This window comes from Leptodactylus fuscus, chromosome 2 (assembly GCF_031893055.1).
Source record: "Leptodactylus fuscus isolate aLepFus1 chromosome 2, aLepFus1.hap2, whole genome shotgun sequence".
NCBI classification, from domain to species: domain Eukaryota; kingdom Metazoa; phylum Chordata; class Amphibia; order Anura; family Leptodactylidae; genus Leptodactylus; species Leptodactylus fuscus.
The window spans coordinates 47427380-47453982 of record NC_134266.1 but is presented as its reverse complement, the minus strand read 5'-3'; the positions used below and the strand labels follow the sequence as shown (position 1 = coordinate 47453982).

The following is a 26603-nucleotide window of genomic DNA, read 5'->3' as shown; positions in this document are numbered from 1 at the left end:
ATACTTTATGGATTTTGAGTTCACTGTATTATATTTGGCTTAATACAATTCTATGCAGAAAAAATAAAAGATTTTGTTTCATGTGTTTTACAGGCTGGGAAGTTTAATATTATCCCGACGATTATTAATATTGGTTCCGGCTTGGCATTGATGGGCGCGGTAAGGAGGAAAAGAATTTCTATTAAACTGGGTTTATCAGCATCCTTGTTATGTTTGTACATATATACGTAAAGTATAGTAACAAACATGGTATACAGTATATACAGTATTGATACAGTTTATCCACATTATATAACATTGTATATACATTGCGAGATATAATTCTAAGTAAATAAGAAATGATAACCTCAAGGGGTTCAGGACTCTGTATCTACTGATACCGAAGATTATTCACTTCTTATGGATTGAATGGTGAGTTTTGGATGGAAAATGGTATTAGGTGGTAAATTGTAACCTGTGTAACATCAGGTCTCAGTAACATCAGGTTTTATATTTGTTACTGTATACTGTGAAGAAATCTCGGATGGGCTTGTGCCATTATGGACACCTTCCCTATCCACAGTCAATGACATATATTATCATCTCTTATGATTTCCAAATTGATCCCCTGAAGAAATCTATACCCTTCTATATTAACCAGGGCAGAATCTGCCACTGATTTGGGGATAGAATCCGCTCTTAAATCAGTGTCAAATTCCTATGTGTGAACAGCGCATATGAGTAGCTAATGTAAACCATGGGTGAGTCTACTAGACTTGGAGATGCCCACAGAAGGAATTCTCCTGTATGTCACAACACCTGCCTTACAAGTGTCACACACTATGCCTGATTTCCAAATATCATTTCACAATCTCAATATCATTGAGAATCTAGGTTTTATTTTCCTTTCCTGTCAATCATAGACAACAGAAGATATGACAGATATGATAGTTTAGGTTTGAGCATTGACTGCTTATCTTCTTCCTCCAGGGAGCTTTCTTCTGTGACTTGGTCTTGCTGTATTTCATCAAAAAGAGTAACTTTTACCGAGACAAGAAATTTGAAGAAGTAAAGTAAGTATCATCAATAGACCTAACATTTCTTCGTATACTAGGTTCAAACTAGTGTTCGAGTCTCCGTACAAGACTCCATCCCACATTCCACTTAAAATCGGCCTACAAGGAGGACTTTTCTCTCCACTGGATTTGTCGCAAACCTGTATACTAGTGTAAACCTAGCGTTTCTTAGATATTTATGGTATAACTATACCATTTGGCCATAACATTACAACCACTGACAAGTGAATAACATGGATTGTCTCTTGACAATGGCAATGTCACAGGGTGGGATATATAAGACTTTAGGTAAACATTCTGCTCTTAACATTGGTGGTTTGTAGGTAGGAAAAATAGGCAAGTATGAGGAGCTGAGCAGGTTTGCGGGGCTACACTGTGATGGCTAGACAACTGGGTCAGGTTATCTCCAAAACAGCAAATCCTACAGAGTGTTTCCAGTATGTAGTGGTTATTACCTACCAAAAGTGGTGCAAGGGAAGATAACCAGCGAACAGGTGGTGAGATCATGGGTGCTCGGGGCTCACTGTGTGTTGGTAGTGAAAAACAGAAGGGCTCCTCTACCAGATATAGCTAAAAAAGATAAAGGGACTGTCCATGGGTTAAAGTTTTTATGGACTATCTTTAGGATAGTCCATAAATACCTGATCGGTTGATGCCAATAGCCAGCCCCTGTACTGATCAGCTGTATAGAGCCTGTCCTATACACAATACAGGTCTAGAGGCACAAAACTCCATTCCCTGTATAGCTTCAAGGCACCATCACTGCCACTCAGATCCCACTGACTTAAGCTGCAGTGACAGCACCCCGCTGATATACCTGGGAAAGAACTTTTGCTTCCAACCTTAGATTAAGTATAGGACCAATGTCGGAAGCAGCTTCATACAGCTACACATAGACCATAAATCCTTAAGCCTGGAAGGATACCTTCAGAGATCTTGTGGAGTCCAAAACTGATATCCATGTGGTATGTAATAAATTTTGATCCCCAACTATTCATAAAAGGGGACACCTGCCCCCCTAATAGTTGTAGAGGCAAAGCAGCCCCAGCCCCATGGTTGAACGGAAGGCCATTCATGCACCATGTGACCTTGTACCTCGTATTCGGTCTGTTATTACCTATGTTTACCTGTATATAATACTTTTATATCTGCAGATCATCCAAGAAAACCTTGCCAGTCAATGGTCAAAAGAAATCAAAAAGCCATGACGCCATAGACCAAATGAAACAGCTGCAGAGTGTGGAGACCTAACTTTTGACCATGGGACAAACCTCGAACCAAGAGAAGCGCCTGTCAGGGAGATGTGTATGGCTGGACACACTGGTCTTCTGGTGGGGTACATCCATGAACCTTTGTTTTCCCAACTATTGCTTCTAATAGACATCATGCTGCTGTGAGCCGGATAGATGAAGATTTCCTGCAGCATGAACTCTTCAGTGGGTTGCTGCAATACTGTTACACAAGGCGACCATATTGCTGCACCCTCTTTGCACTGTGACATTCGGATTCATCATGTATTCTCCTGCCAATCTCATCCTCTGGAGAACAAGCACTTTAGAGACTCATCATAGAGACATGGACGAGCGCCATTTACTGCTTTGCAGGTAGAATTCAGTGTAGTTTTCTTGACATCTTGGAAACTTGATATGGTTATTTTTATATTGACAGATCATCTTGGAGCATGCATTGGATCTTACATTGCATCGCTAATAATAATGTGCCCAATAAATAAGAAATCAGTATTTTGTAGAGAGAAGTTATCTCATTCCAAGCTACAATGAGCTTGCATGTATAACGTCATGCGGCAAATCTCTGGGTAGGTGATGCAACATACTAGGGATCAGCGTTCATGGTGACAGAAAAGCTGGGTGCAATGGACAGGAGAGGGCCATGTGGGTGTAAACAGGGCTAAAGAGACCTGCAAGATAAAGTTAGACAAGTTGTGCCCTTAAAAGGATTCACAATCCCATTTTGTTAGAAGAAGCCCTTAACGATAACTGAGACGGAACCTGGTGGTAAGTGTTCAGTTCACATACAGCGCCACCAACAGGGAAAATGAAGCATAACATGGTTATTTTAGCAACGGGCTGTATGCGGATGCATTGATAAAGGTGCACTGTGTAGCCCATATCTACTATGGCTAATAGAGTCCCAAACTAGTAACCCCTTTATTTTCTTAAAGGCGTTCTCCCATAACAAACATCACCTACCCATAGGAAAGTTACTAGGACAGACGCTCCGTTCGATGAAGTGGTGCTCATGCAAGGGCACTGCTACCACAGAATGTGAATGGTGTGGCAGGGCGCATCCAAGACCACCGCTCTATTCCAAGCCACAGTCTTATTGCCTGGTGAGGGTTCCAGCGGACAGACCCCCAGTGATTTCGCACCTACCTTCTGAATAGATGGTGTACAGTACGTCATAGGATAATCCCTTTAAACTTGAAAAACAAACTATAAATCTATATAGAATTTTATATAAAGAAATGATGGCTGTGGGTCATAGGAACACAGGTCATAGGCACTTGTCTCATAGGGAAGGTTGATTTAAGCTTCCAAATTCACACTGTCCATTCTGAAACAACTAGCATGTGTTCCACTCCACCCAGCGCCATGAATGACCATCTATGTGAGCTATAAGTGTCACTGACGTATCATCATGTATCAGTGATATAATACCTGTAATCTGAACTGTATCTGAGACCTTGTAACAATGAGAAAGACGAGAGTATAAATAAATGAATAAAAAAAGATTCTCAGCAATAAAATTGTGATTAATATAAAGTTATCAACTGAGTGGAAATGGCAACAGGACGACTTCTCAGCAGCGGCAGGAAGGAGCCTCAGAGATGTCTTAGGTATTGTTATCTCCATTATTTCTGTAATCATTTATGGCTTGCTCTAATAATTTGGGGTCTACAATCATTTTTGGTTCAGGGGTCTCTATTACTCTTTATTAGTCTCTTCTGTAGTCCATAATAATCTTAGGTTCTGATCGACCACATGTATTAAAGGGATTGAATTATGGGCATAACCAGATTTAGATTTGTAGACAAAAGTGAAACATTTTTGTAAACATAAATAACTAAAAATTTTGCAGAGTTTTAATGATTTTCTCTAATCATCTTAGGGGTGTTCACACTACCACCGCTGTGCGCCCAGGGGTTTCTGTACTAAACACTGGAGAAACTAGACAGGGGCGGCTTACCAGCAGTCAGCTATAAAACCCATTCATTTCAATGGGTTTTTAAAGGTAGCGGGCTGCCTTGAAACCATTTATTTTTGCACAGACACAAAGTCGTACATGCAGGACTTTAAGTGTCCATGCAAAAAAATTGGTTTCCAGGAGGACAGGCCACATATGGACACCGGCCGTTACCTTTAAAAACCCATTCAAATGAATGGGTTTTATAACTGACCGCCGGCAAGCTGTCCCCTGTTTAGTTTCCCCAGGGTTTAGGACGGAAACCCCTGGCGGACAGCAGCGGTAGTGTGCACGTCCCCTTAGGGGTGACAGTCTGTTGTCTTCATAGGTTGTCAATACGACCATGAGTACAGAAACGTTCTATGGTCTTGGACTTGTCAGAAAGCTAGCCATGATTTCCTTATTGTGGACAGGTTATCAGGCAGGGACACTACACATATGAGAAGATAATCCAGACACAATATGAAAATCCTGGCTGTATTCATGGATGTATCCAATGGCAACTGAAAAAGACAAGCGACTGTTACCACTAAGATGGTTAGAGAAAGTCTTTACAAGTCTGTAAACGAAGTCATTATATTTGCAAAAATGTTTACCTTTTAATTGTTTTTAATCTTGGGGTCTAATTGGTAGTCTATGTATTAATTTGGGGGCTTGGTCTTTCATTTACTTTGGGGTAACAATTTGATTAATCTGCCTAGGACACCAAAGTACCTTGTCCTGGTCCTGCATACAAGTTTAGAGTCAGCCAAGAATCGCCAAAAAAATTCCAACATGATAAATCACATCATTGGAAGGCTGTCCACCACCATGAACAACTGTTTGCAGCTAATTTTAAAGATGACTTTTATAGGCCAGTTTTAAGGCTTGTTAAGAACCTTTCCAAGGCTCCTGAATGACTGGCAAATCTGTAATCTGACATTGTGCTAAAGTATGGTCTACACGCTTAACATCACATTCATTGTATACACCAAAGAATGTCTGCCCCCTGTAAAACAATGGGGTGTAGCTTAAAGAGGACCTTTCTCCATTCTGGGGCACATGAGGTGTTATACACCGCTGGAAAGCCGACAGGGCGCTGAATTCAGTGCACTGTTGGCTTTCACGATCTGTGCCCTGGGTGAAGAGCTAGCAGTGCCGATACTGTAGCCCTTCACCGTCAGAAAGGCGTTTCTGACAGTCAGTCAGGAACGTCCTTCCTCACAGCAGCGTCTATAGCGCTGTACTGCGAGTGTTTTGTGAGTTGGCTTTTTTTTTTTTTGGAGTATTCTATTAAATGATATCTCTTCATTTGTATGGAGTCTCATTGCCCAATTCCTGAATAAGTATCAATAACATGTGAATATGTCTATACAACTTTATACTGTACATAATATATTGGGAGGTTTCTTTATAAAGAAATGTCATATCCTGATATTACTATAGCACACCCTAACCCAACATACCATTTCCTACTGCTGTAGTTATAGTATTACGTGGGTCCAGGACAGACATATCATGCAGGTATCCTGCTATGAGCCCATTTATTGGGAACTATTGTTTTGAGAGATAATTTGCAAAGACTCATCTTCAAAGGATGGAGAGGACGCAGCAGGATAGAAAAACAAGCAATGGATCCTCATGACCATTAAAATAAGAGCATGTGATACTATTCATCAAGTCATAGAGGTCTGTATTGTAAGATTTGCTTTTGTGCCCCTTCTCCTGCATGTAGCACCTGACAGCAGCACAGTCTGAACACAGCACATGACCAGAATGTTTATATCCTGCATTATTCTAATGTGCGCTGGTATTTTTCAATTCTATAAAGTTGTTTCTGTTTCATGCTTTTCAGATCAGGTGAATTAACACATGATGTTTGGTATGTATAAGTGTGAACATGTAAGGTCTCCATGACTACTCCGCAGCTCACTATCAATCTAAACATACGTGATTATCTTCGGACTCTTGGACCTTCAGCTTCAAATGGTCTTCAATGGTTTTTAGTGAGCCTGATACAATAGCCATTAAAAGGGCTTAGTGGGATTAGACAACATGGCCAGTTTCTTTGGAAAAAGAAACATCATGTCACATGGTCATGCTGCAACCTAGTCTTATTCAATTTAATGGTACCAAGTTGTAACATTGCCATGTAACCAATGGACCGGAGGTCATTTACTGACAAGAAGAAAGCAGCCATGTTTACTAATCCCACACAACCCTTTTTTTTTTTTTTTTTTAATGAAATACAGCAGAGGTAGACACACAAGTTTTATGTTGCAAGATTCCAGCGCAGTTTGGGTCTTCAGTTAGTAAAACGCATGGGGGACGTCACCTAGTGGCTGATGGTCATGGAGTTGTACAATGCTGTATTCTTAGCAGAAGATATAGAAGGCAGAATGGATCAGTCGTGTAGCAAATCTGAAAGTTCCCTACCCCAACAGCAGAGAGGTTTGTCCAAAGTTACCCCAAAAATGCCTAAGCAAAGGAGTGTTGCATTAGATGAAGCGACCTCCAGCAACTGCTGACCTAACACAAAGAAGGGGTTTGGACTGTACAGTAAATGAAAGGTAGCCATAGCAAATGGCGACTAAAAGCAGCTACACTTTTTATTTTTATTTCAGTCAATGGTTGTTTTCCTTGCCATCCAATACTAAAAAGCCAAGCTTGGCTTGGCAAAGCATGCATGTGTCCAGTATAGTAAGAGGGGAGTACACCACTGCCAGACGACAAAGGATCAAGTATGTTGCTTTTCAATATGTCCAATCCCTTTATCCCCTGACATAATATGAATGGGTATTTACCCTTAGATGGTCAGCTGGTCCTACCACATTCAGCTGACCTTAGTCTAAGGCCCATTTCACATCTGCAATCAGGAAGTCCTCCCCTCCCCCAAACAGAAACCTATACGCGTAGAAAAGCAGTTACCTGGGAAAGCACAGACGCCATAGACTATAATGGGGTCCGTGTGGTTTCCGCATGAAACATGCTGCTTGCAGGACTTTTCTCTCCGCCTTGTTTTGTGCGGAATCCACACGGACCCCATTATAGTCTACGGTGTCTGTGCTTTCCCAGATAACCACTTTTCTATGCGTATAGGTTTCTGTTTGGGGGGGGGGGGGGGGACGACTCCTGAACGCAGATGTGAAATGGGTCTAACACGAAAGGCCACTGTACCTTGTGACGTTAGAAGAGTTTCAAGAACATGCCTAGGCCTTTATGAGAATTTTCTATGAACAGTACAGTCAAAGTGAAAAGCTTGGGCCCATACTGTGGCAATACCCATCAGGACATATACCTATTACTACTTTCCCTTTTTATATAGCTTTATTTCATATAGATATGCATATACAGCTAGGAATCAACATACTGATCAAGTCACATATGTAGCAGCTGAAGATTTCATCAAGCGTTAGAGGTCCACACTGTAAGCATATTGTTTGAGGTCAGTATAAGGTCTAAAAACATAGAGAATACACACATATTACTGATCGTACAGATTACTGCATAGTTCAGATGGCGCTCTATATCATTTTCCTGTGAATTAATCGAATCATCTGACAAGATACAAGTAAGGTGAGAAGCCTAGAACTGTTTAATAGAGGAAGGGATACAGAACTGTGATAATTTACTAACAGAACAAGCAGAAACATTCATGTAAAAATTAACGCCCTAGGTCAGATCAATTCTTGGGGATGAGTCTATGAATTCCATTAAAAAGAGTGTTCCTGAAAGGCAGCCGACCTCAGTACACATGCACCATGCCGTAGAGGAAAGTCCAGAACAGGACGTACGTAAAGAGGCCGCCGATAAGCCCCCCGGTAAACAGTGGCCTCCGGGATTTAAAATATTTGTTCCACCTGCGTCCAGACTTTAACACCAATAGCAGGGAGAGGAGAAAAGAGGCGAGGAAGTAGAAGATGAATCCGTACAGGCCGGTGAGGCCGAGAATTCCAGCTGTGGCTCCGGAGAGAGCAGAAACCGATGTTCTGCAGTAGTCGAGGACGGCGGCATTCCCTCTGACTGCAGCTTCACTGATAAACTGCGGACCTTCTCTCTTCAGACCGAGCGCAGCCATTGCAGCAAGTGGATGGACTCCAGCTATGGCTGTGCAACAGAATAGAAAAACCATTAGCTCCTTATCAACCCTGCCTGCAATGGATGACAAATGTGAAGACTGTACTATAAAAACTCTATTATATCAGACCCATGACTGCGGGGAATGGGATCTGTTAAAGGAAAGACTATCACGTAAGTAGGACTCTGTTCACACTTCTGTCAGAGATTCAGTCCTATTTGGTGGAAAGTATAGTGCAGCATCCAGCACTAATCTTACTGCCAGACTGAAGTCAAAAAGGTCAGTCAGATGCCAGTGGTGTCCATTATATGATGGATCTAGAGGTTTTCTTCTCCTATGATTGTGAAAATAAAATAAATTGACAGTGTGAACAGAGCCTAAACTGAAATGTACACTCAATGAGGGTCCCTGTTGACCATAACACACAGCTGGGCTAATAAGTACATTTTTGGAAATGACACCGAGTGGTAATTGGTTACAATGGGCAACAAAGACACTATGAGAGCATGCAAACCATGCACTGCTACAGTCCACCTCCATAGAGAAGAGTATAAGTGGGTGCATATGTCCCTACTATACCATCCTTCATTGTCCATGCAATGCATTGTTACAGCTGAATATGGAGACATATCAATAGCCAAGGACAGGATTGGGGGTTGTCCAAGATTCCAAAAAAAAAAAATTGTATTTTTTTTTTAAATGATAAGAAACAGCCCCACACCTGAACCCAAGCTGTGTGTGGTATTGCAACTGTGTTCCATTCATTTCCATAGGCTGTAATATCAGCCACAACCTATGGAAATTGCACAGTTTTAGGATGGAAGCAGTCATAATTTCTAATACTGGACAATCCCTGTAACTAATAACACTTATACAACACTTCTAGCAGGTTCATGTGCCTCTCCCCCTCCTCTTTGTCACTTGGGGAATCCTTTTTCAGGCTGAACAGCAGAGTAGTGTCAGCCTCAGATATGAATGAATGTGAAGTCAGTGACCTACTATAATCATCACTATCTCACATCCTTAGGGTCAGGCTATACAGCGACTTTAGCTGCGACTCCAGCTTACCAATGGAGTCCCTTTGCTCTCCAAAGGTGCTGCGCCATCTAGTGGTTTAAAAAAAAAAAAAATCTAACACTACTCAATCTTTTTGGAATAGTAATCAGTCTTCTACTCTATGAGACTCCACTGACTTCCAGTGATGATGGAGTCGCACTGACGCAGTGCTCTTTGGTCCAGCAACTGGTTTTGTGGTCAAAATGTAGCTCTAGCTTAAAGGAAGGGTCATAGAAGCAATTGGAATGAGAGATAGGAGAGATCATGGAATTGTAGTGTCTAACATTGGTAATCCTATTCACAGCAAGCCCTAGCAGTATCAAAACAAAGGTGCAGCACAGAGCTGGCCAAGGCAATGAATTACTTCAATTTTATAACATGCTGAGCATTCACACATATACAAGTCCTATCTCTGGTTTAATCCCAGGAAATCTACTTAAAGGGACAAAATACCTGATCAGTGGGGTGCGGAGTACTAAGATCCCAACCAATCCTGAAAACAAGGAGTGTCTCCCCTCCATTGCGAAATCCGCCTAACCACAGTCAGGATTAATGAAGGCACGTCATCTGGTTTGCTATCTCCGACACTCCCAGTGAAGTAAATCATCCGTCCACCAAGTGTTAAAGATACACCCGGACTGTTGTCAGACTCAATTTGCAATGGGGGGGCCACAAATGTGTTAGTATCTATCACATATATGATATCATAGGGGCCTGTTCTGTTGTGAAGGGAGAGAATCTGGTTGTATGAAGTTCTCACCAGCTATCACAGGACAGGTGAGTCGTGTCAGATCATTGGAGGTCAGACTGCTGCCGACGATCAAGTGTCTCCTGTATATGGTATATGTGCCTCAAAGATTGTAAGCTCTTGTGAGCAGGGCTCTCAGTCCCATTGTGTGAAGTGACTATTTCTTTGTTATGTATTTTTTTGGCTGTACTTGAACCCTACAAATTGTACAGCGCTGTGGAATATGTTGGCGATATATAAATAAAATGTATTATCCTCTATTGGACTTATGGAGCTAGCTAAGCCCAGTAATTGGCCACCTCACCCCGACCAATAGGAGGAAAGGAGAGGCAGCACCCCTGCTTGATCTAGCGCTCCAGTAATACAGGGGACATGAGATCCCCAGTCTCATAATCAGCAGGAGCCCCAAAAATATCACACGTCCTATGTCTATTGGAGGTGTCGTCTGTCAGACCCCAACCAATCTGTTACAGATAACTGATCCCAAAATAAGGCCATGAACATTGAACCATGGAGACCCCCTTTAAGACTGAATTCAGGTGCCATAGTAGACTCCGTCACAGATTCGCTTACATAAGACAGAGAGAAGTCCAGTATAAAACTGGCAGTACCCAATATAGTCTATAGGGTGTGCAGGTAACCGCTTCTGAAGCGGACAGGTCTCTATATTTCGGGTCCCCATGCGGATGTGAATGACAGAGGCCCAAGCATCAATGTATACCTAGCGTAACGAAACTGACCTGTAATACCAGAGACAACCCACAGAGTGGAGGGGCGCAGTTTAGGGCCAAAAAAAATAAGACCCTTTATATGACTAGTCACTGACTACCTCACATATAACAGTTACTGACACCTGCATCAATCTGGCCACTAGTACATGTGACTGAAGGGATGACACGGGGCAGGATTAAGTGTCGCCCCCTGTGCTGCAGGCAGGTAATGACAGCCGCAATGAATGGACACTCTGCATACAGACAGATATGACGTCCACATGGAGCCTATACCGAGTATACCGCACCTCTGCCGAAGATGCGACACCGTCTGCCGAGCCCACAGCCTCCTTCTACCGACCACTCTACTACCACCAGCCGAACACTACAGGACGATCACCGCCATCTTCAGGAACTGAAAGGAAGTGATCTTTCACCCCGGAAGCTGTTTTAGACGTGACTATGAGGAGAATACAGGCGGCCATATTTATTGAGGGCACCGTCTCTTTCAAAGTGTACTGAACACACATGAACAGAACGAAGCCGCAGTACACCGCATGTAAAACGCCTCATGGTTGCGGTTTACGCGTTACCACATAACTCAGGGGTAAATCTGGTGACTTATTGGAGGTGGGCGGGGCGTAGCTGTACTACATCCCAATGGGCGTGGTTACTAAGTTCCTATATAATTCACGACAACACGTGACTTTTTAGGAGGCGGGCGTGGAGCTGTACTATACCAACCGCGAAACTTCTAAAGGGTGTGGTTATGAAGTTACTACATAATTCATGAGAACACGTGACGTTTTGGAGGTGGGCGTGGTGTGCAGCTGTTCCATACGACGGTGAAACTTGTAATGGGCGTGGTTATTAGTTTACTAAATAATTCAATAGCTCACGCCCCGCCCGCAGGGTGTGAATCAGCTGCCTGACTGCTAGTATGACGTTTACGAGGTGGGCGGTGTTATTCAGATAAGGGTGTGTCTGCTAATTAATATTCATGAGCTGGGCGTGTGCGAGGCCCGGGCCGCTTTGTCCAGTTGCGGGTGGTGGCGACGAGTTGTGGAATAGTCGCAGAGATGTCGTATATCCCGGGACAGCCAGTCACTGCCGTTGTGGTAAGTTTTACCTACTTGCCTTGTTCACACTTATGCGTTATAGTTCCTTTATGCAGCCGGAGTGTTTTGTAACAAGTTGTTGGGTGACTTGTGCCTGAACTGGTCTGCAGCCAGCGCCTCGCTCCATGACCAGCCTGTGCAGGGGTGACCAGACAGTGATGATGATGTCACTGATGATGTCACCACTGTGAGCATGATACAATAATGCAATGCAAGTGGAACTATTCTGGAAACTTTTTTTAAAAAAACTTTTTCATGACTTGTGATTGATTCACTGCACCGACCACTAGATGACATGTAGTACAGTTATATTTCCCCCAGATCCTGTGACTTCCATACTTCTTACATGTCGTCTCACGGTGATACTTTGTTGCAAGAAACTTTAACATGGAAAATATTTTTAGAAACTCTCATCTAAAGAAGCAAAAAACATCCCCGTATGACATCCATATGTTGTATAATCCCATAACCTAGTATGGACGAATCTGTGCCGCAGATAGGAATGGCACCTAGTCTGTATTTTTGGGATTTCTTCTATGGCCCGTACACTGATCTGTAAGAATTCCAGCTGTGTGTATGAGGCCATAGTAGTGTATGACTGTGGTATCCATAATCTATGGAGAAGAACTATGGTCATGTACATGGGGCCTTAAAGGGGTTGTCCAGGGACTTTGCGTTAACTTATGTGATGATGGACCTGCAGGTTGCAGACCCCTGCCCCACGTGATGGAAGTAGTGCTTTTCCCCCCCTAATCTCGCAGGTAATTACTATTACTACAGGTAAGGAGATGGCGATATGACCCAGCCCGAGGTCCACCATCTAGGACAGGGGTAGACAAACTTCGGCGCTCCAGCTGTTGTAAGACTACAACTCCCTGCATGCATGCTTGCTCTACTGTTCTTGGAACTCCCATGGAAGTGAATGGAGCATGTTGGGAGTTGTAGTTTCACAGCAGCTGGAGTGCCGAAGGTTGCTGGATCAGGTAAGGTAACCTAAACTTCCCGGACAATCCCTTTAACCATTTATCCACATATTGAAACGCGTAGACTGACATTCTCTATGCAAACCTGACCTTTTTGGTCAGAGATTTTAGTTGAATAGGACGGGTACCCGAAGGACCCCAGATGGACCCAGCTTCTGGGGCTCTCTTTTTGGCCAATATGGAATGGATCAGTATTTCCGTTCATCTGGTCCTTCAATGAACAAAAGGATGAGGCGTCTGAAATCCTACTGCCTGATCATTATCCTGTCTGAGAGGAGAGGAGAGAAGCCCCATATATATTAGATCAACCGGTCACCCCTAAGATAGATATATATATATATACATACAGTCCTATGAAAAAGTTTGGGCACCCCTATTAATCTTAATCATTTTTAGTTCTAAATATTTTGGTGTTTGCAACAGCCATTTCAGTTTGATATATCTAATAACTGATGGACACAGTAATATTTCAGGATTGAAATGAGGTTTATTGTACTAACAGAAAATGCGCAATATGCATTAAACCAAAATTTGACCGGTGCAAAAATATGGGCACCTCAACAGCAAAGTGACATTAATATTTAGTACATCCTCCTTTTGCAAAGATAACAGCCTCTAGTCGCTTCCTGTAGCTTTTAATCAGTTCCTGGATCCTGGATGAAGGTATTTTGGACCATTTCTTTCTACAAAACAATTCAAGTTCAGTTAAGTTTGATGGTCGCCGAACATGGACAGCCCGCTCTCAAATGATCTGAAAACAAAGATTGTTCAACATAGTTGTTCAGGGGAAGGATACAAAACGTTGTCTCAGAGATTTAACCTGTCAGTTTCCACTGTGAGGAACATAGTAAGGAAATGGAAGACCACAGGGACAGTTCTTGTTAAGCCCAGAAGTGGCAGGCCAAGAAAAATATCAGAAAGGCAGAGAAGAAGAATGGTGAGAACAGTCAAGGACAATCCACAGACCACCTCCAAAGAGCTGCAGCATCATCTTGCTGCAGATGGTGTCACTGTGCATCGGTCAACTATACAGCGCACTTTGCACAAATAGAAGCTGTATGGGAGAGTGATGAGAAAGAAGCCGTTTCTGCACGTACGCCACAAATAGAGTTGCCTGAGGTATGAAAAAGCACATTTGGACAAGGCAGCTTCATTTTGGAAACAAAAATTGAGTTGTTTGGTTATAAAAAAAGGCGTTATGCATGGCGTCCAAAAAGAAACAGCATTCCAAGAAAAACACATGCTACCCACTGTAAAATTTGGTGGAGGTTCCATCATGCTTTGGGGCTGTGTGGCCAATGCCGGCATCGGGAATCTTGTTAAAGTTGAGAGTCGCATGGATTCCACTCAGTATCAGCAGATTCTTGAGAATAATGTTCAAGAATCAGTGACGAAGTTGAAGTTACGCCGGGGATGGATATTTCAGCAAGACAATGATCCAAAACACCGCTCCAAATCCTCAGGCATTCATGCAGAGGAACAAGTACAATGTTCTGGAATGGCCATCCCAGTCCCCAGACCTGAATATCATTGAACATCTGTGGGATGATGTGAAGCGGGCTGTCCATGCTCGGCGACCATCTAACTTAACTGAACTTGAATTGTTTGTCCAAAATACCTTTATCCAGGATCCAGGAACTGATTAAAAGCTACAGGAAGCGACTAGAGGCTGTTATCTTTGCAAAAGGAGAATCTACTAAATATTAATGTCACTTTTCTGTTGAGGTGCCCATACTTTTGCACCGGTCAAATTTTGGTTTAATGCATATTGCACATTTTCTGTTAGTACAATAAACCTCATTTCAATCCTGAAATATTACTGTGTCCATCAGTTATTAGATATATCAAACTGAAATGGCTGTTTCAAATACCAAAATATTTAGAACTAAAAATGATTAAGATTAATAGGGGTGCCCAAACTTTTTCATAGGACTGTATATATATATATGTATATATATCCAGCTTAAGTATATGTTCACATGCTCAGCATTACCCTAGAGAATCTGTGGCTTCCGCAGATGTGGATAGGACATTCTCTGCCATCATCAGAACGGAGCATCAGATGCCCCCACAGACTGCACACTTAGATGTGTACATGGGGCCTAAAGCTGCTTCCCAAACTCAGTGAGATTGGCTAACTATCTGTTGTCTATAGGGGTCTCCCAGCATTTTTAAAATGGCATATATTAGGAAGGAGGGGGGATCAGACATGTACTTTAAGATTTGCTCTCATGGGAGCTAATCCACTGCCAAAGGTCTCTTGTATCTGTTTATCCCATCTCTCTATTGATATACATGCATGCTTGGTACCAAGTGTGCATGTACATGGGGTGGACAGGAGAGATAGCAGGTGTTGAGCTGACCACCATTTAATGGAGATCCTATCATCTTTCCTGATGTGTCTCGTATAGTAAATACTTCACCACAGAATAACAAGTCTGGATCATCTTTTCTTACAACCTTGCATTGTGCTGTTCCTCTGTTGTTCCTCCTAGAAATGTATGAGTACATTGATAACTGGGTGTTACTATTCCCTTTGTGTCCCTACAAAGTCTGCCATTGTCAACAGTGATTAGATGTAGTATGTACACAGCCCTAAATGGTAACACACCGTTATCAGTTGTGTTCATAAATTTCCAGGAGAGTTAACAGAATTATTCCATGGAGAAGGAAAGGATTTAGTAAAAGCAGATATTTCAGGAGAGCTGATGGTCCGCTTTATGTGTAGGAACGGTTGCCAAACGAGGTACAAAAAGTTTACACCCCCTTGAAAGGAATGGCAGGAATTAACCCTCTATTTAATTAAGGCTTATTACACACAACAGGAGAGATACGAGTGGGCACATACCCAGATTTTACCCTATAGAGATCTATTATGCTCTGGTCTTCGTCTCTATTCATGGATCTAAAAATAAAAGATTGCGGATGTGCGGCACAGAACCAGCGCTCATGGAGGTCAGCAAGTGGAATGCTAAATAAAACGCCGGGCTACAAGTGCAGGACGCCGCTTTAATCTTTTTGGATAGTGGGGTCTTTGTTAGAAGACAGTCAGACATTTGGTGTGGTGCCCGGAGGAATACTAGAGCTTTGTAGTATTGGTGGCTGCTATCTTTAAATTGTCAGATGTGATATAGAAGCCATAAGTGTAACCCGATGGAGGATTTACTATAAACCTGTTACAATTTTTGTTATAAATTTAAGATGTATTTAGTCTTTTTGCATTGAGTACAAACAATTTACCTGTAAATAGGTTTTCCACGATTTATGACCTGTCCTAAGGAAAGATCATCAATATCAGATTGATCCGATACCTGACATCTTTCTGATCAGGTGGTAGCAGGAGCTGCAGCGCCTTACTGTGCACAGTGGCTATGCAGGGTACTGCAGCTTAGTTCTCATTCAAGTGGAGCTCCATTGATCTGATATCGATGTCCGGTCCTAATAATAAGTCCGTGTCAAAACTCTCGACTTACCCTGTTATATGTCACTAGTCAGGTAGTTTACATGTGGTGTATATTTTATCCTCTGTTCAAGATCTTCATCTCTTGGCCAGAGAGGACACAGGTTACAAAGAACGTCTCTTGACAACCAGTTGATCCAAATGTTCATTGTGTAATGCCTAATTTCCCCTTGTGGTGGCACTGCAGGGAAATTGAACACTTACTAACATGTTTTCCCATGCTGATGGTAACATCATGGGGAAACAATTTCTGAACAGCTCGTTGTCAAGGATCCATTTTAAGGGACTGGGAAAACAGAGAGCTCCTTTAAAGAGGACCATTCATGTCCTCAGAGATGCGCAGTATTATATACCGAGAAAAAGCTGACGTTGAATTCAAGGCACTGTGATCCTTACCAGTGTGTGCCCAGGTGCCAGAGATATCGGTGTTGTTAGTTTCGGCACTGATATCCCTCTACTGTCAGAGGGATTCGCAAAAATAGATGCCCCATTGATGCTAAATGGACTGTTTGATTGTGGCTTTACAGTCATGTGAGAGTGTCTTGACAGCTGTAACATTGTAACATTGTTTTCCTAATGACATCCTGGAAAACAGATTTGCATATTCCCCAGAATCTCCCAGTGGTGCGAAAATGGCTTGTAAGTCTCCATACGCCTGCAAAGGTGCACTCTCCTTAAGGTGTTTTCTTAGTCCCTGAGCTGTAACATTCTAATTTATGTTGTCTGTACATTGACTTCATCTCTGGATCCTCACAAATCCCATAGATGTTCATGAATCTACCTCCCTTCCCATCTTTACCACTTTCAGATCTTTCTGTGACCATAGGCTATAGTCATTTCCATTCTTTAAGACTTCTCCTGTGCTGCTCCCGTACTCTGGAATTCTCTCCCTCGGGCAGTTGAATCAGTTTCTTCCATTTCCCATGTTGTTCACCGCAATCCTTTTTCCAATATCTGTCATTTTGTGTTCTATTGGTTACTGGTTCCTGTGGTTTCACATGGCTATGGAATATGCAGGTGCTATTTAAAGGATAAATTAATTTGTCTATGCCATTGAATGAAGAAAAAGGGCCTGTTCACATTTGTATCGGAGGCCTTTGTCACATGGGAATCGTACTACTACATGCATTACTAGTCTTCTTCATGACATAACTACAGTATATCAGGTCTATGATAAGTCAGTATGGTTTCTCAGGAGCTGATATATGTCGTACGACACCTCCGGCACTATGTTATAAAAGGAATCTACAATACAAGTGTAAACAGGGCCTTATGGAAACACTGGTTTCTTTGCATTCATCCCATGCATACCTTACCACCTACACATTAAAAAGTAGCCCCCCACTATATGACATCATCAGAAAGTCAGTTCATCAACATGCGATCTTGTAAATTATTGTAATTTATATAAGGTTATTGTAAACTGGTCATTGGGAAAATAGCCCAAGAGCTGATACAGTGTCGGAGTGAAGTGGTGTATAAGATATCGCACAGAGTGTGTCCTGGTGCTAGCGGAGGTGTGTGTGACGTGCCTATCGCAACTGCATTCCTAAGACTCACCGTCAGTTCCCGCCTGAGTCATCCCAGACTTTGACAGCAGTTTTTATATAGCGTTTGACATGTCAGAACATTTGTGATCTTTTCCTGCCTCTCCCTACAATTGCTGCCTGGTCATCCGTCTTTACAAGCAGCCATACTTTACAGTAAGGGGAAGGCCTGATTCATTGTGTGGGATATAAGGAAGGGGCTGTCACCCATCATCTGAACACTGGGCCCCTATACATAATCCATAGGTGAGGTTATGTCTGTAAATGTGTATCAGTAAAAAGACAATGACTATAATATAGTAATTTTATTTCCAAAGGGCTTGTTCATACAGGGTCTTAACATGCTAATTCATCTCTATGTATATAAAAAAAAATTGACATACAAGGGTTTTTTTTTTCTTCTTTTTTTACTGTATGCAAGTTTTGAAAAGCATGCGGGGGTCCTGTTAATTCTTGGCTGGAAACCGCACCGAGATTCAGAGTAATAAATGGGAGACCAAAAAAGTCGGAGACAGAAAAAAAGTTACAAACTTCAGCTTCAATATTAAATGGTTCATTATTATATTTATGGATATAGCTTGTGGCATATCAATGGAACCCCTTTAACTATAACGGGGACTCTCGAGTATCCATTCTTTAAAACTGAAACTGCTAATCGAAAAAAAGTTGGACTTTTTCATCTGGCGATTTTGGACCCACACACTATAACCCCCTACGCACATGTGAATTTAGCCTTAAAAAATACTGCCCAAATACTGACTGTGTGAAAGTGGTCTTGGACTGGTTCGACTTCTCTTGCTGTTAGTACTTGGGGAAGGTGTGGAAGTAGAACTGTAGCTTTAGATGAACCTGTAATACATGGATGGGCCAACTTGGTCAGAGTAGTAGCCAATGTTCATTATTTTGGCTTGTAAAGTGGGAGTCTTGAAACCACCCCAATAATACAGGATTTGGGTAACATGGGTCATATTTTGGGTCGTATCTGAGTTCCTTCTTTTATAAAAACAGAAAAAAGGAAAGATGCAATCGGTATTATTTATTGACGGACAACAACCCATCCCATTGACTATAATACGGTCAGTCAGGTATCTCTTGTGCTGTCCATCATGTCCTGGGCAAAAAAGTGCATCAGTCTCCGATGGAGAACTGAACATACCTGAGAGACGTCTGCCAGTGGTAGAGAATGACTTTACCTCAGAGAAGTGTAATATGTAGGTGGATTTGTTTATTCTCATCGCTGGAGGTTACCTCAGCACTTGTGCAGTGAGTACATAGGCCTGTGCTTATCTGTGGTATCCAAGGGCAAGGCAAGCAAACATGTCCCTTATTCGCTTCTCTAAGTCGGGGCCCTATTCAGTCTGTTCCCATAGAATTTCAGAATAAATGGCACACTTTTTTACTTAGGGATTTGAGAATTTCCTAATGTTTTTGTCCTTGCATGTCAGGGTACGTTCACATAGGTGAGAGAGAGCTGGTAGCCAAAGAGATAAGCGTCCTCCTCGATCTTCAGGTAGATTGAAGTGAAAAGAAGGCAGAAAACGTCTTCCTGGCTGGGTTAGAATTTGCAGACTCCTCGGTGGATTCCTCAGCAGAATTTGGTCAACATTTAGTGCCTGAAACTTGTACAGATTTCACCATGCGAACATACTTGTAGATTACAATGTTATAATATCAAAACAGACATTTCTTCCTCATATGTATAGCCGAAGGGAAATTCAACAGCATTTCCTCTGTAAAATCATGGCGGTTGTTTCTTGATGTGGTGTTTTTTTTTGCTATGGCTTCTCTGCAGATTTCTTCGTGGCTGCTTTCCTCAGCTTTCGGCCTAAATCCCATTCACTTTAACTGTAAAGCACTGCCGCTTATGCAGCGGCTAGTGAGGCCCCTGGTAAAGGGTCGGTTCACATTAGCGTATGTATTCCGCTTGGTTAGAGTCCGCATGGAGACTCCCCGGACAGAATACAATCGTAATTGCAAGTGCTGTGCTGTCAAAGCACATGGACCCTATAGACTATAATGGGGAGCCCATTATAGTCTATGGGGTCCGTGTGCTTTTACAGCACAGCGTTTCGACTTGCGATTGTATTCCGTCCGAGGGGGTGGGGAACCCGTTAAAACATGTCCATTTTCCCACAAAACCAAAAGTCCATGTTGAGTGTGGTAAAAGAAAGTGCCTAAAGCACAAAATAAATATGATGCAATGATGGGGTGTTTCTCGGTGCACATTAAAGGGGTTATCCCAGCTAAAGTGAAATCTCTCTGTGGTGGTTTTAAAAAATAAAACCTACGCCCAATCTGGTTTAGGTGGCAAACTATAGTATAAACTCCAGTCGATGGACTTCTGGTGCCGGAAGTGCTGAGGGTGACCACAACGAGCAATCACTGGTCTTAGCGGTCATTTGCTGGGAACGGTGACATATTAGCAGTGACATCACTGGTATCCCGCAAGTGACCACTGAGACCAGTGATTGGCCATAGTGGGCATTTGACCACCCTCTGCCTGTCTGGTCTGGCAGTCCGTGAACCATTGGGAAAGGGGAATTGAACCCTCTGAAGCGAGGACACCGACCCCAGTGACATTTTTAATTTAGCCCAGACTACCCCTTTAAAGCAAGAATTCTGGAGTGTTTAGCTTAGGAAATTTCCCCTAATGTGTCCTATTGGGGTCTGAAAAAAAGTATCATAAACTGATAGGCCTTCAAGTGTAAAATTGTTGTTTTTGCCATTTACTTACTGTAGAAAAGCTAGAATAAAATGAAATGTGTGAACAAGACTGAAGGTTTTATCTGATCCTGTAGACTTGGAATCATTTTTCAGTCTTGCACGTGTCACCAAGATCCTCTTGTCATTCTTCTCTGTATGAGATCATCCTCTACACAATGCACAGTGGAATTAGCCAAAAGGCTTGGCCAGGTCCCAGTGACCTGAGAGTGAAAAGGTATACACAGAGAGGTGAGGACACTGCTGTCTGTACACCATATATGCAGTATATATATATATATATATATATATATATATATATATATATATATATATATATACGCATATATATATATATATATATATATATATATATATATATATATATATATATATATGAACTATATCCTGTACTGGTGATATATCTATTCTACCGCAGACTGATTCTGTTTCTCTCTTCTATTTTCTTTATAGCAAAGAGTTGAAATCCATAAGCTGCGTCAGGGATGCAACCTGATCCTAGGGTTCAGTATTGGAGGAGGAATTGATCAAGACCCCAGCCAGAACCCTTTTTCGGAAGATAAGACAGATAAGGTGAGGATCACATACCAGAAATAGGACTGCACATTGCTATACTTGTTCTATGGTAAAGGCAGTGATTGTTTAACGGGAACCTGTCAGGAGGATTTACGTCTCCAGATCTCCAATACTGCCTTATAGTGTGTACTATAGCTGACTATGCACATACCTATATGTATAACCAGTATTCTCCAAAAGATGTGTACTTCAAACTTCGCAGGCGCTGTATACAAGTTGGCGTCATGGAGGTGCAGCACCTTGAATTATTAGTCACAATGGCTGTCCCCTAATTGCCAACATTCTGGTTTACTTGACATCCCTTTGGCAGACATATGTCATCACAAACCATTCTCAATCCTTTCCTGACCGGCTGGCAGCTTTTGCAGCATGCACGGTGTGACAGTGAACCCAGTGCAGGTACATCCAACTTCACCCACCTCCTGATAGGATCCCTTTACTAAATCTCACAATCAAAAGTTAATAACGCCAGGGATACATTAACAGGTTCCCTATTCCCCTCTCCATATTAGGCTAGGGCCATATTGCAACCTTGGCTTTGACCTTTTTTTTTTTTTTTTCCTACACACACTAAAAGAGCATCATGTCACCGAGCCACTAATGTAAACGAATGGAGTCGCACTGTGATCTGAGAGTGCTGTGACTTTGACTAGGATTCACAAAAAGAAATGGAACAATGATAGATATATATATATATATTTTTTTTTTTTTTTTTTTTTGCAACTTGAAGTCACATTCTCAGGTCCTAGTGAGACTCCATTCATGTACATTGTACTCATGCCCCATGTATATGACCAAGTGTGCTTCTGATGTGGGGCAGAGTTTTCAGCGGAATTCGGATGACACTGGGACTGATATCTGAGTGCATTCCATGATCATCAATAACTGATATTGGGGGTCTAACACCTTCCGCTTCACAGGTAACATTTATACATCACATGGGTTAGTCCCATTCAGGTCCCATTCATGCTGCTCACGGAAAAAAAAGCGCTAGCGGTCTACATAGACCGCTATTGTGAGGGGGCAGATTATGATGTGGATTCTGCGCCAAAATCCACCCCCTCTTGCCCCGTGTGAACAGGGCCTAATATTCATAACCTATCCTGAAAATAGATCATCAATATACATTATGCAAAAACAGAAAAAATGCATGGAAAAGTTAGAGATTTTATTTATGTTACCTGGAGTCAAGAATACTGTGACCAGCTGTTGGTTTTGTAAAATTCTTCGTGTCCCGAAACGCCATTCACTACATTCTGCTGCAATAACCTAACACAGCAGCAAAACCAAACTGACCACATGTGAATTAACCATTTAGCAAAATGAACTATAAGCTACCTGCTTTGAATTCCAGGGTATCTATGTCACACGAGTGACTGAAGGAGGACCTGCAGAAGTAGCTGGACTTCAGATGGGAGACAAAATCATGCAGGTAAATAAACCATCTTAAGTTTTCACTTAATTCTACTACATCTAAAGGCACACTGTGGAAAACCCTTCATTCCTCCTTCTAAAACATCTCCTCCTTGTCTCTGCCAGGTGAACGGATGGGACATGACCATGGTCACACACGATCAGGCCCGAAAGCGTCTCACCAAACCAAATGAGGAAGTGGTCCGGCTTTTAGTGACCAGGAAATCCCTGCAGGAGGCTGTGAGGCAGTCTATGAGACCATAAAGACCACCCTGCTCCACGGATCTCATCATCTGCTAGTTGAACAGAAGAACACGTGATAGGCAAGCTTGCAATGCATGGGTTGTTGCTGGTCTTCATATCTCAAACCCCATTCCAAAGAACCTGGTGGGAGAGATCCAGCAGCAGCACATGTGCTTAGTTTGCATCTGGCCAAGTGATATGTTCCTTAATACCTAAAGTGTCAAACGCTACTCTATCCAATACACTTCACTCTATATTGCTTTTACAAGCAGTGTAAGCAGTGTCCCACTATAATCTCCATTATGTCATGGGCACTGTGATCATGTATGTGACCTCTCCAATGAGAACTGGGAAAAGACCTCCTCTTTCTCAACTAATCCCAAGCTGCTGGTCCACCATAGGTCTGACTTCAAATGCCTTTATAAGCTATTGACTATATCCTCACAAAGGTGTGGCATTTTACTTTAAGACTCACCAGTGATCTAAGTCTACATAGTAAAAATGCTTCCCCTATGAGAACACTTTCATCTTACATTGGCTGACTACAAAGAACAATAGCTTGCACTGTTTTAAACACATTCCATCTTCAAGCCCACCTTTACTGTCATATGTTATAAAGCTGACCTTTCTTCTTTTCTGACATGTCTGTTTTAGTAAATATCTGGAATAACAATTCTGTTTCTTAGAACGCTGCTCTGTTCGGTTCCTTTGTTACTCCTCCTGGCAATATTTCAATAAGATGATACCTGTTATTAGGGTAAATTCACATGTAGTTTTTTGGTCAGGATTTTAAGGCCGTATCCGCTTAAAAATTCTGACCAAAAAGATGGCTCCCATTGATTTCAGTGGGAGCCGCTCAACAAGAAACAGGTCCTGGAAAAAAGAAGCGAGGTGCTCATTCTTCTGGCCGAGTCACCTCACGATTTGGCCTGAAGATACTCCCTCCTCTGGACTAGGCGCATTCATTGGGCCTAATCCGGAGCGGAGTGCGTGGCTGGTTGCCGATGTAGTGCACTGACTTTCAGTCGCGGCAACCCGGCTTTTGGACCGGAATCATAATTCCTGCTGAAATCTCGCCTGGTCCCCTTTTCTTGTATTTGTTCTGGCCTATTAGAGCAGTGCGAGGGACAGTAGTTTGGGGCAATGGTGCTGCTTTCGGTGCTCCAAACTGCTCATTTTTCTATTGTTAAATAAATGAGGCAATACATTCAGATGAGCCTGACCTGTCTGGTTTATTACACTTCAACCTGGTGACAGACTCCCTTTAAGTTTTACATTTCCAGGAGGAATAACAAAAGAATGACATAACAAAAAGGGAAAAGGTGCAGCCACATTGTAAATTCATTTGGCATGCAAGTATTTACTAAAATAGAACTGTCAGGTTCCCTTGGAACTTATTTTTACTAATTCTGATACTATAAAGAATTCCAGTATTACACGGCTCTATTGCTGCACATCAAGGGGGTAAATTGAATGCAATGCTACAAACACGTGGCAGAAGTCAGTTCACACCTGGTACTACTCTACAATAATATCCTATATCATTATATGCATACTTTTGATAGTGAACCCCTTATCCTCCCATTTTATGGCCTATAGGGTTGTGTAACTAACCACTAAGCGTTAATTCCACTTTAACCAAACACCTCCCCCCCACACACACACATTCGCTTATTCCAATGCTGACCTATCATGTATGACCATGAACCATAAGGACCAATTTTAATATTAGAAACTGGAGTATACAAAACGCATGCGGACAGCAACGACGGTTGTTGATGTTTCTGCTACATGTTAACCACTATTGGCAGCTTATATGTTATCACAAGGGACTGTCTATAGAGATACTTATACCAAAGACTAACACTAATACTGCTCTACCAACATAGTGTACTGAGCAGTTTCTTCTAGAATTGTCATGTAATCTCTCATGTATGGTAGATATTGTAATTGAGTAACTGGCCAGGGCATATGAATATCGGAGGCACTTTGGCGCCAATTTATTATAACAAGTCACAATCTTTGCCACATGTGCTTGTTTTTTACTCAAAAATTGGATTTTTTTTAAATTTTCAAAAAAGTGGGTAGAGCGGATCCAGGACATCTCAACCCAACAAATGTATTATGCTAGGTTCACATCTGCACCCAGCTCTCCGTCTGCCAGGAGACCCGAACAACAGAGTCGGATCGCTAAAACGGCAGTAACCCTCAGACCCTATAGACTAGATGCAAGTACACATTCGCTGCCTCATTCGACTGTGGTTCCCTTTATCTACTTTAAAGATCAGTTGCAGAATTCTCGGGTCTTATTCACATACCCTTGTTTTGCATCAATGTTTCTAAGCCAGAATCAAAGACCGGTCTAAAACAGAACAGGTACAAATCCTTCCATTATACATTATTTCTGTGTAGTCTGCACTCTTGGTTCTGGCCTACAAACACTGACATGTGAATAAGGCCTTAGGGCCCATGCACATGGTATAATTCTAGATCTATAAGGGCATCTTCATGAGGTATATATTTGCATCAGGAAAATATGCCGTGAAATCTAAGTCCAGAATTCTTTATTTTGACGAAATTGCAAACCTGTGGTGAAATATTCTGTGGCTGTAAAAAATTGTGATTTCCCATCAAAGCCATAAATACCACAGAGTTGTGTGCACGGCATACATTATGGAGGGACTCCTGGGATAGAAGGCTGCACCCACACTTCTGTAATATCACACACTCCTACTATGTGGGAACGGCGTATGGCTTGTCAAAAATCGTATTCTGTGAAAGAAAAGTGTAGAAACCTCTTCCAAAGAAATTATTTGGCAAAAAATAAGTCGTTCTCACATTCACTATTTATAAGGAAGTGTGAGTGCAGACTGGGATGCAGTCAGTCATAGTATCACTCCATAGTAGCGCTGTATACTTATTGTTCATTGGAACAGGGAGCAAAATGTTTCACAAATGTTTTTCGAGTTTCTTAAATTTCATAGAGACTGTTGATTTTTATTGATGTAATTTCTCAAGTGACCGTTGCAGTCCACAACATTACATACAGATCAACGTATTCTGCCTCTCATGTCCCATTGTAAAACAACTTGTCATAAATGAATAGTACAAGTAAATATATGAAAGTTTGTAATATATTTTATTAAATAAAATGCTTTTTTCTCCATTTAACAGGCTGCTTCCTTCCTTATCACAGTCTCCTTCGACCAGTTGCTCATCTCCCCTTCTCTCTTTGTAGACTATGTTAAAGGTAACTTGAAGTTTTTGTGAGTCTGACAGACTATCCACTTTCTGTCTGGATACAGGTTCTATCGGTGATAAGAGGGAAGAAGAAAGCAATCTGATAAATGGAGAAAGAAGCATTTTTCTTTAATAAGATAAACAACAAAATTTCTTATATTCAATTGTACTCTACAGTTATAAAAAGTTGTTATATAACTGGAGGTACACTTTATATCGATCAGTAGCGCTACAATGAATTTCCTTGTAGCCATGGCCTATAAGTAACTTCTAAATGAAGAGGTGCTAGTCTGACCGGACCACGGTCGCTACATAAACTTTTGCTTTTAAGTTCCCAGAATCCTGACACTGCTAATAAATTGAAGACCTGTTTTCCTTGCAGCTTATCAGATTTCATGCAATGTGATTTTTTGTTGTATTTGCATACATCTCAGACAACTTCTCACAGTGCCTTCGGTTAACAGACCTTAAA

At 41.9% G+C, this 26603-nt stretch overlaps 3 protein-coding genes across 8 annotated transcripts in view; 2 read left to right on the top strand and 1 right to left on the bottom strand.

Annotated features, from left to right (window-relative positions):
- P2RX5 (purinergic receptor P2X 5) overlaps window positions 1-3777 on the top strand; it is a 43250-nt gene extending 39473 nt beyond the window's left edge. For 4 of the 6 annotated variants that reach the window (XM_075263776.1, XM_075263774.1, XM_075263773.1 and 1 more), the window contains 3 exons: window positions 94-159; window positions 970-1052; window positions 2210-3777. In XM_075263776.1, the coding sequence (XP_075119877.1) occupies window positions 94-159; window positions 970-1052; window positions 2210-2306 (246 nt within the window). In that variant the 3' untranslated portion in view covers window positions 2307-3777. Of the gene's footprint in view, window positions 1-93; window positions 160-969; window positions 1057-2209 lie in introns of those variants that run through there. The other 2 variants (XM_075263778.1, XM_075263775.1) reach the window with 1 other exon arrangement.
- A 4033-nt stretch (window positions 3778-7810) lies between these two features.
- On the bottom strand, window positions 7811-11252 carry EMC6 (ER membrane protein complex subunit 6). Its single transcript, XM_075263700.1, has 2 exons — window positions 11139-11252; window positions 7811-8345 (listed from the first exon to the last, which is right to left on the bottom strand). The coding sequence occupies exon 2, from the start codon at window positions 8314-8316 to the stop codon at window positions 7984-7986; it is 333 nt and encodes a 110-aa protein (XP_075119801.1). The 5' UTR covers window positions 8317-8345; window positions 11139-11252; the 3' UTR covers window positions 7811-7983.
- Window positions 11253-11856: 604 nt separating this feature from the next.
- Window positions 11857-23564, top strand: TAX1BP3 (Tax1 binding protein 3). The gene is made up of 4 exons (XM_075263801.1): window positions 11857-11948; window positions 21113-21232; window positions 22590-22667; window positions 22775-23564. Exons 1-4 carry the CDS (start codon window positions 11910-11912, stop codon window positions 22910-22912), a joined length of 375 nt encoding a protein of 124 aa, XP_075119902.1. The 5' UTR covers window positions 11857-11909; the 3' UTR covers window positions 22913-23564.
- Window positions 23565-26603: the final 3039 nt, after the last annotated feature.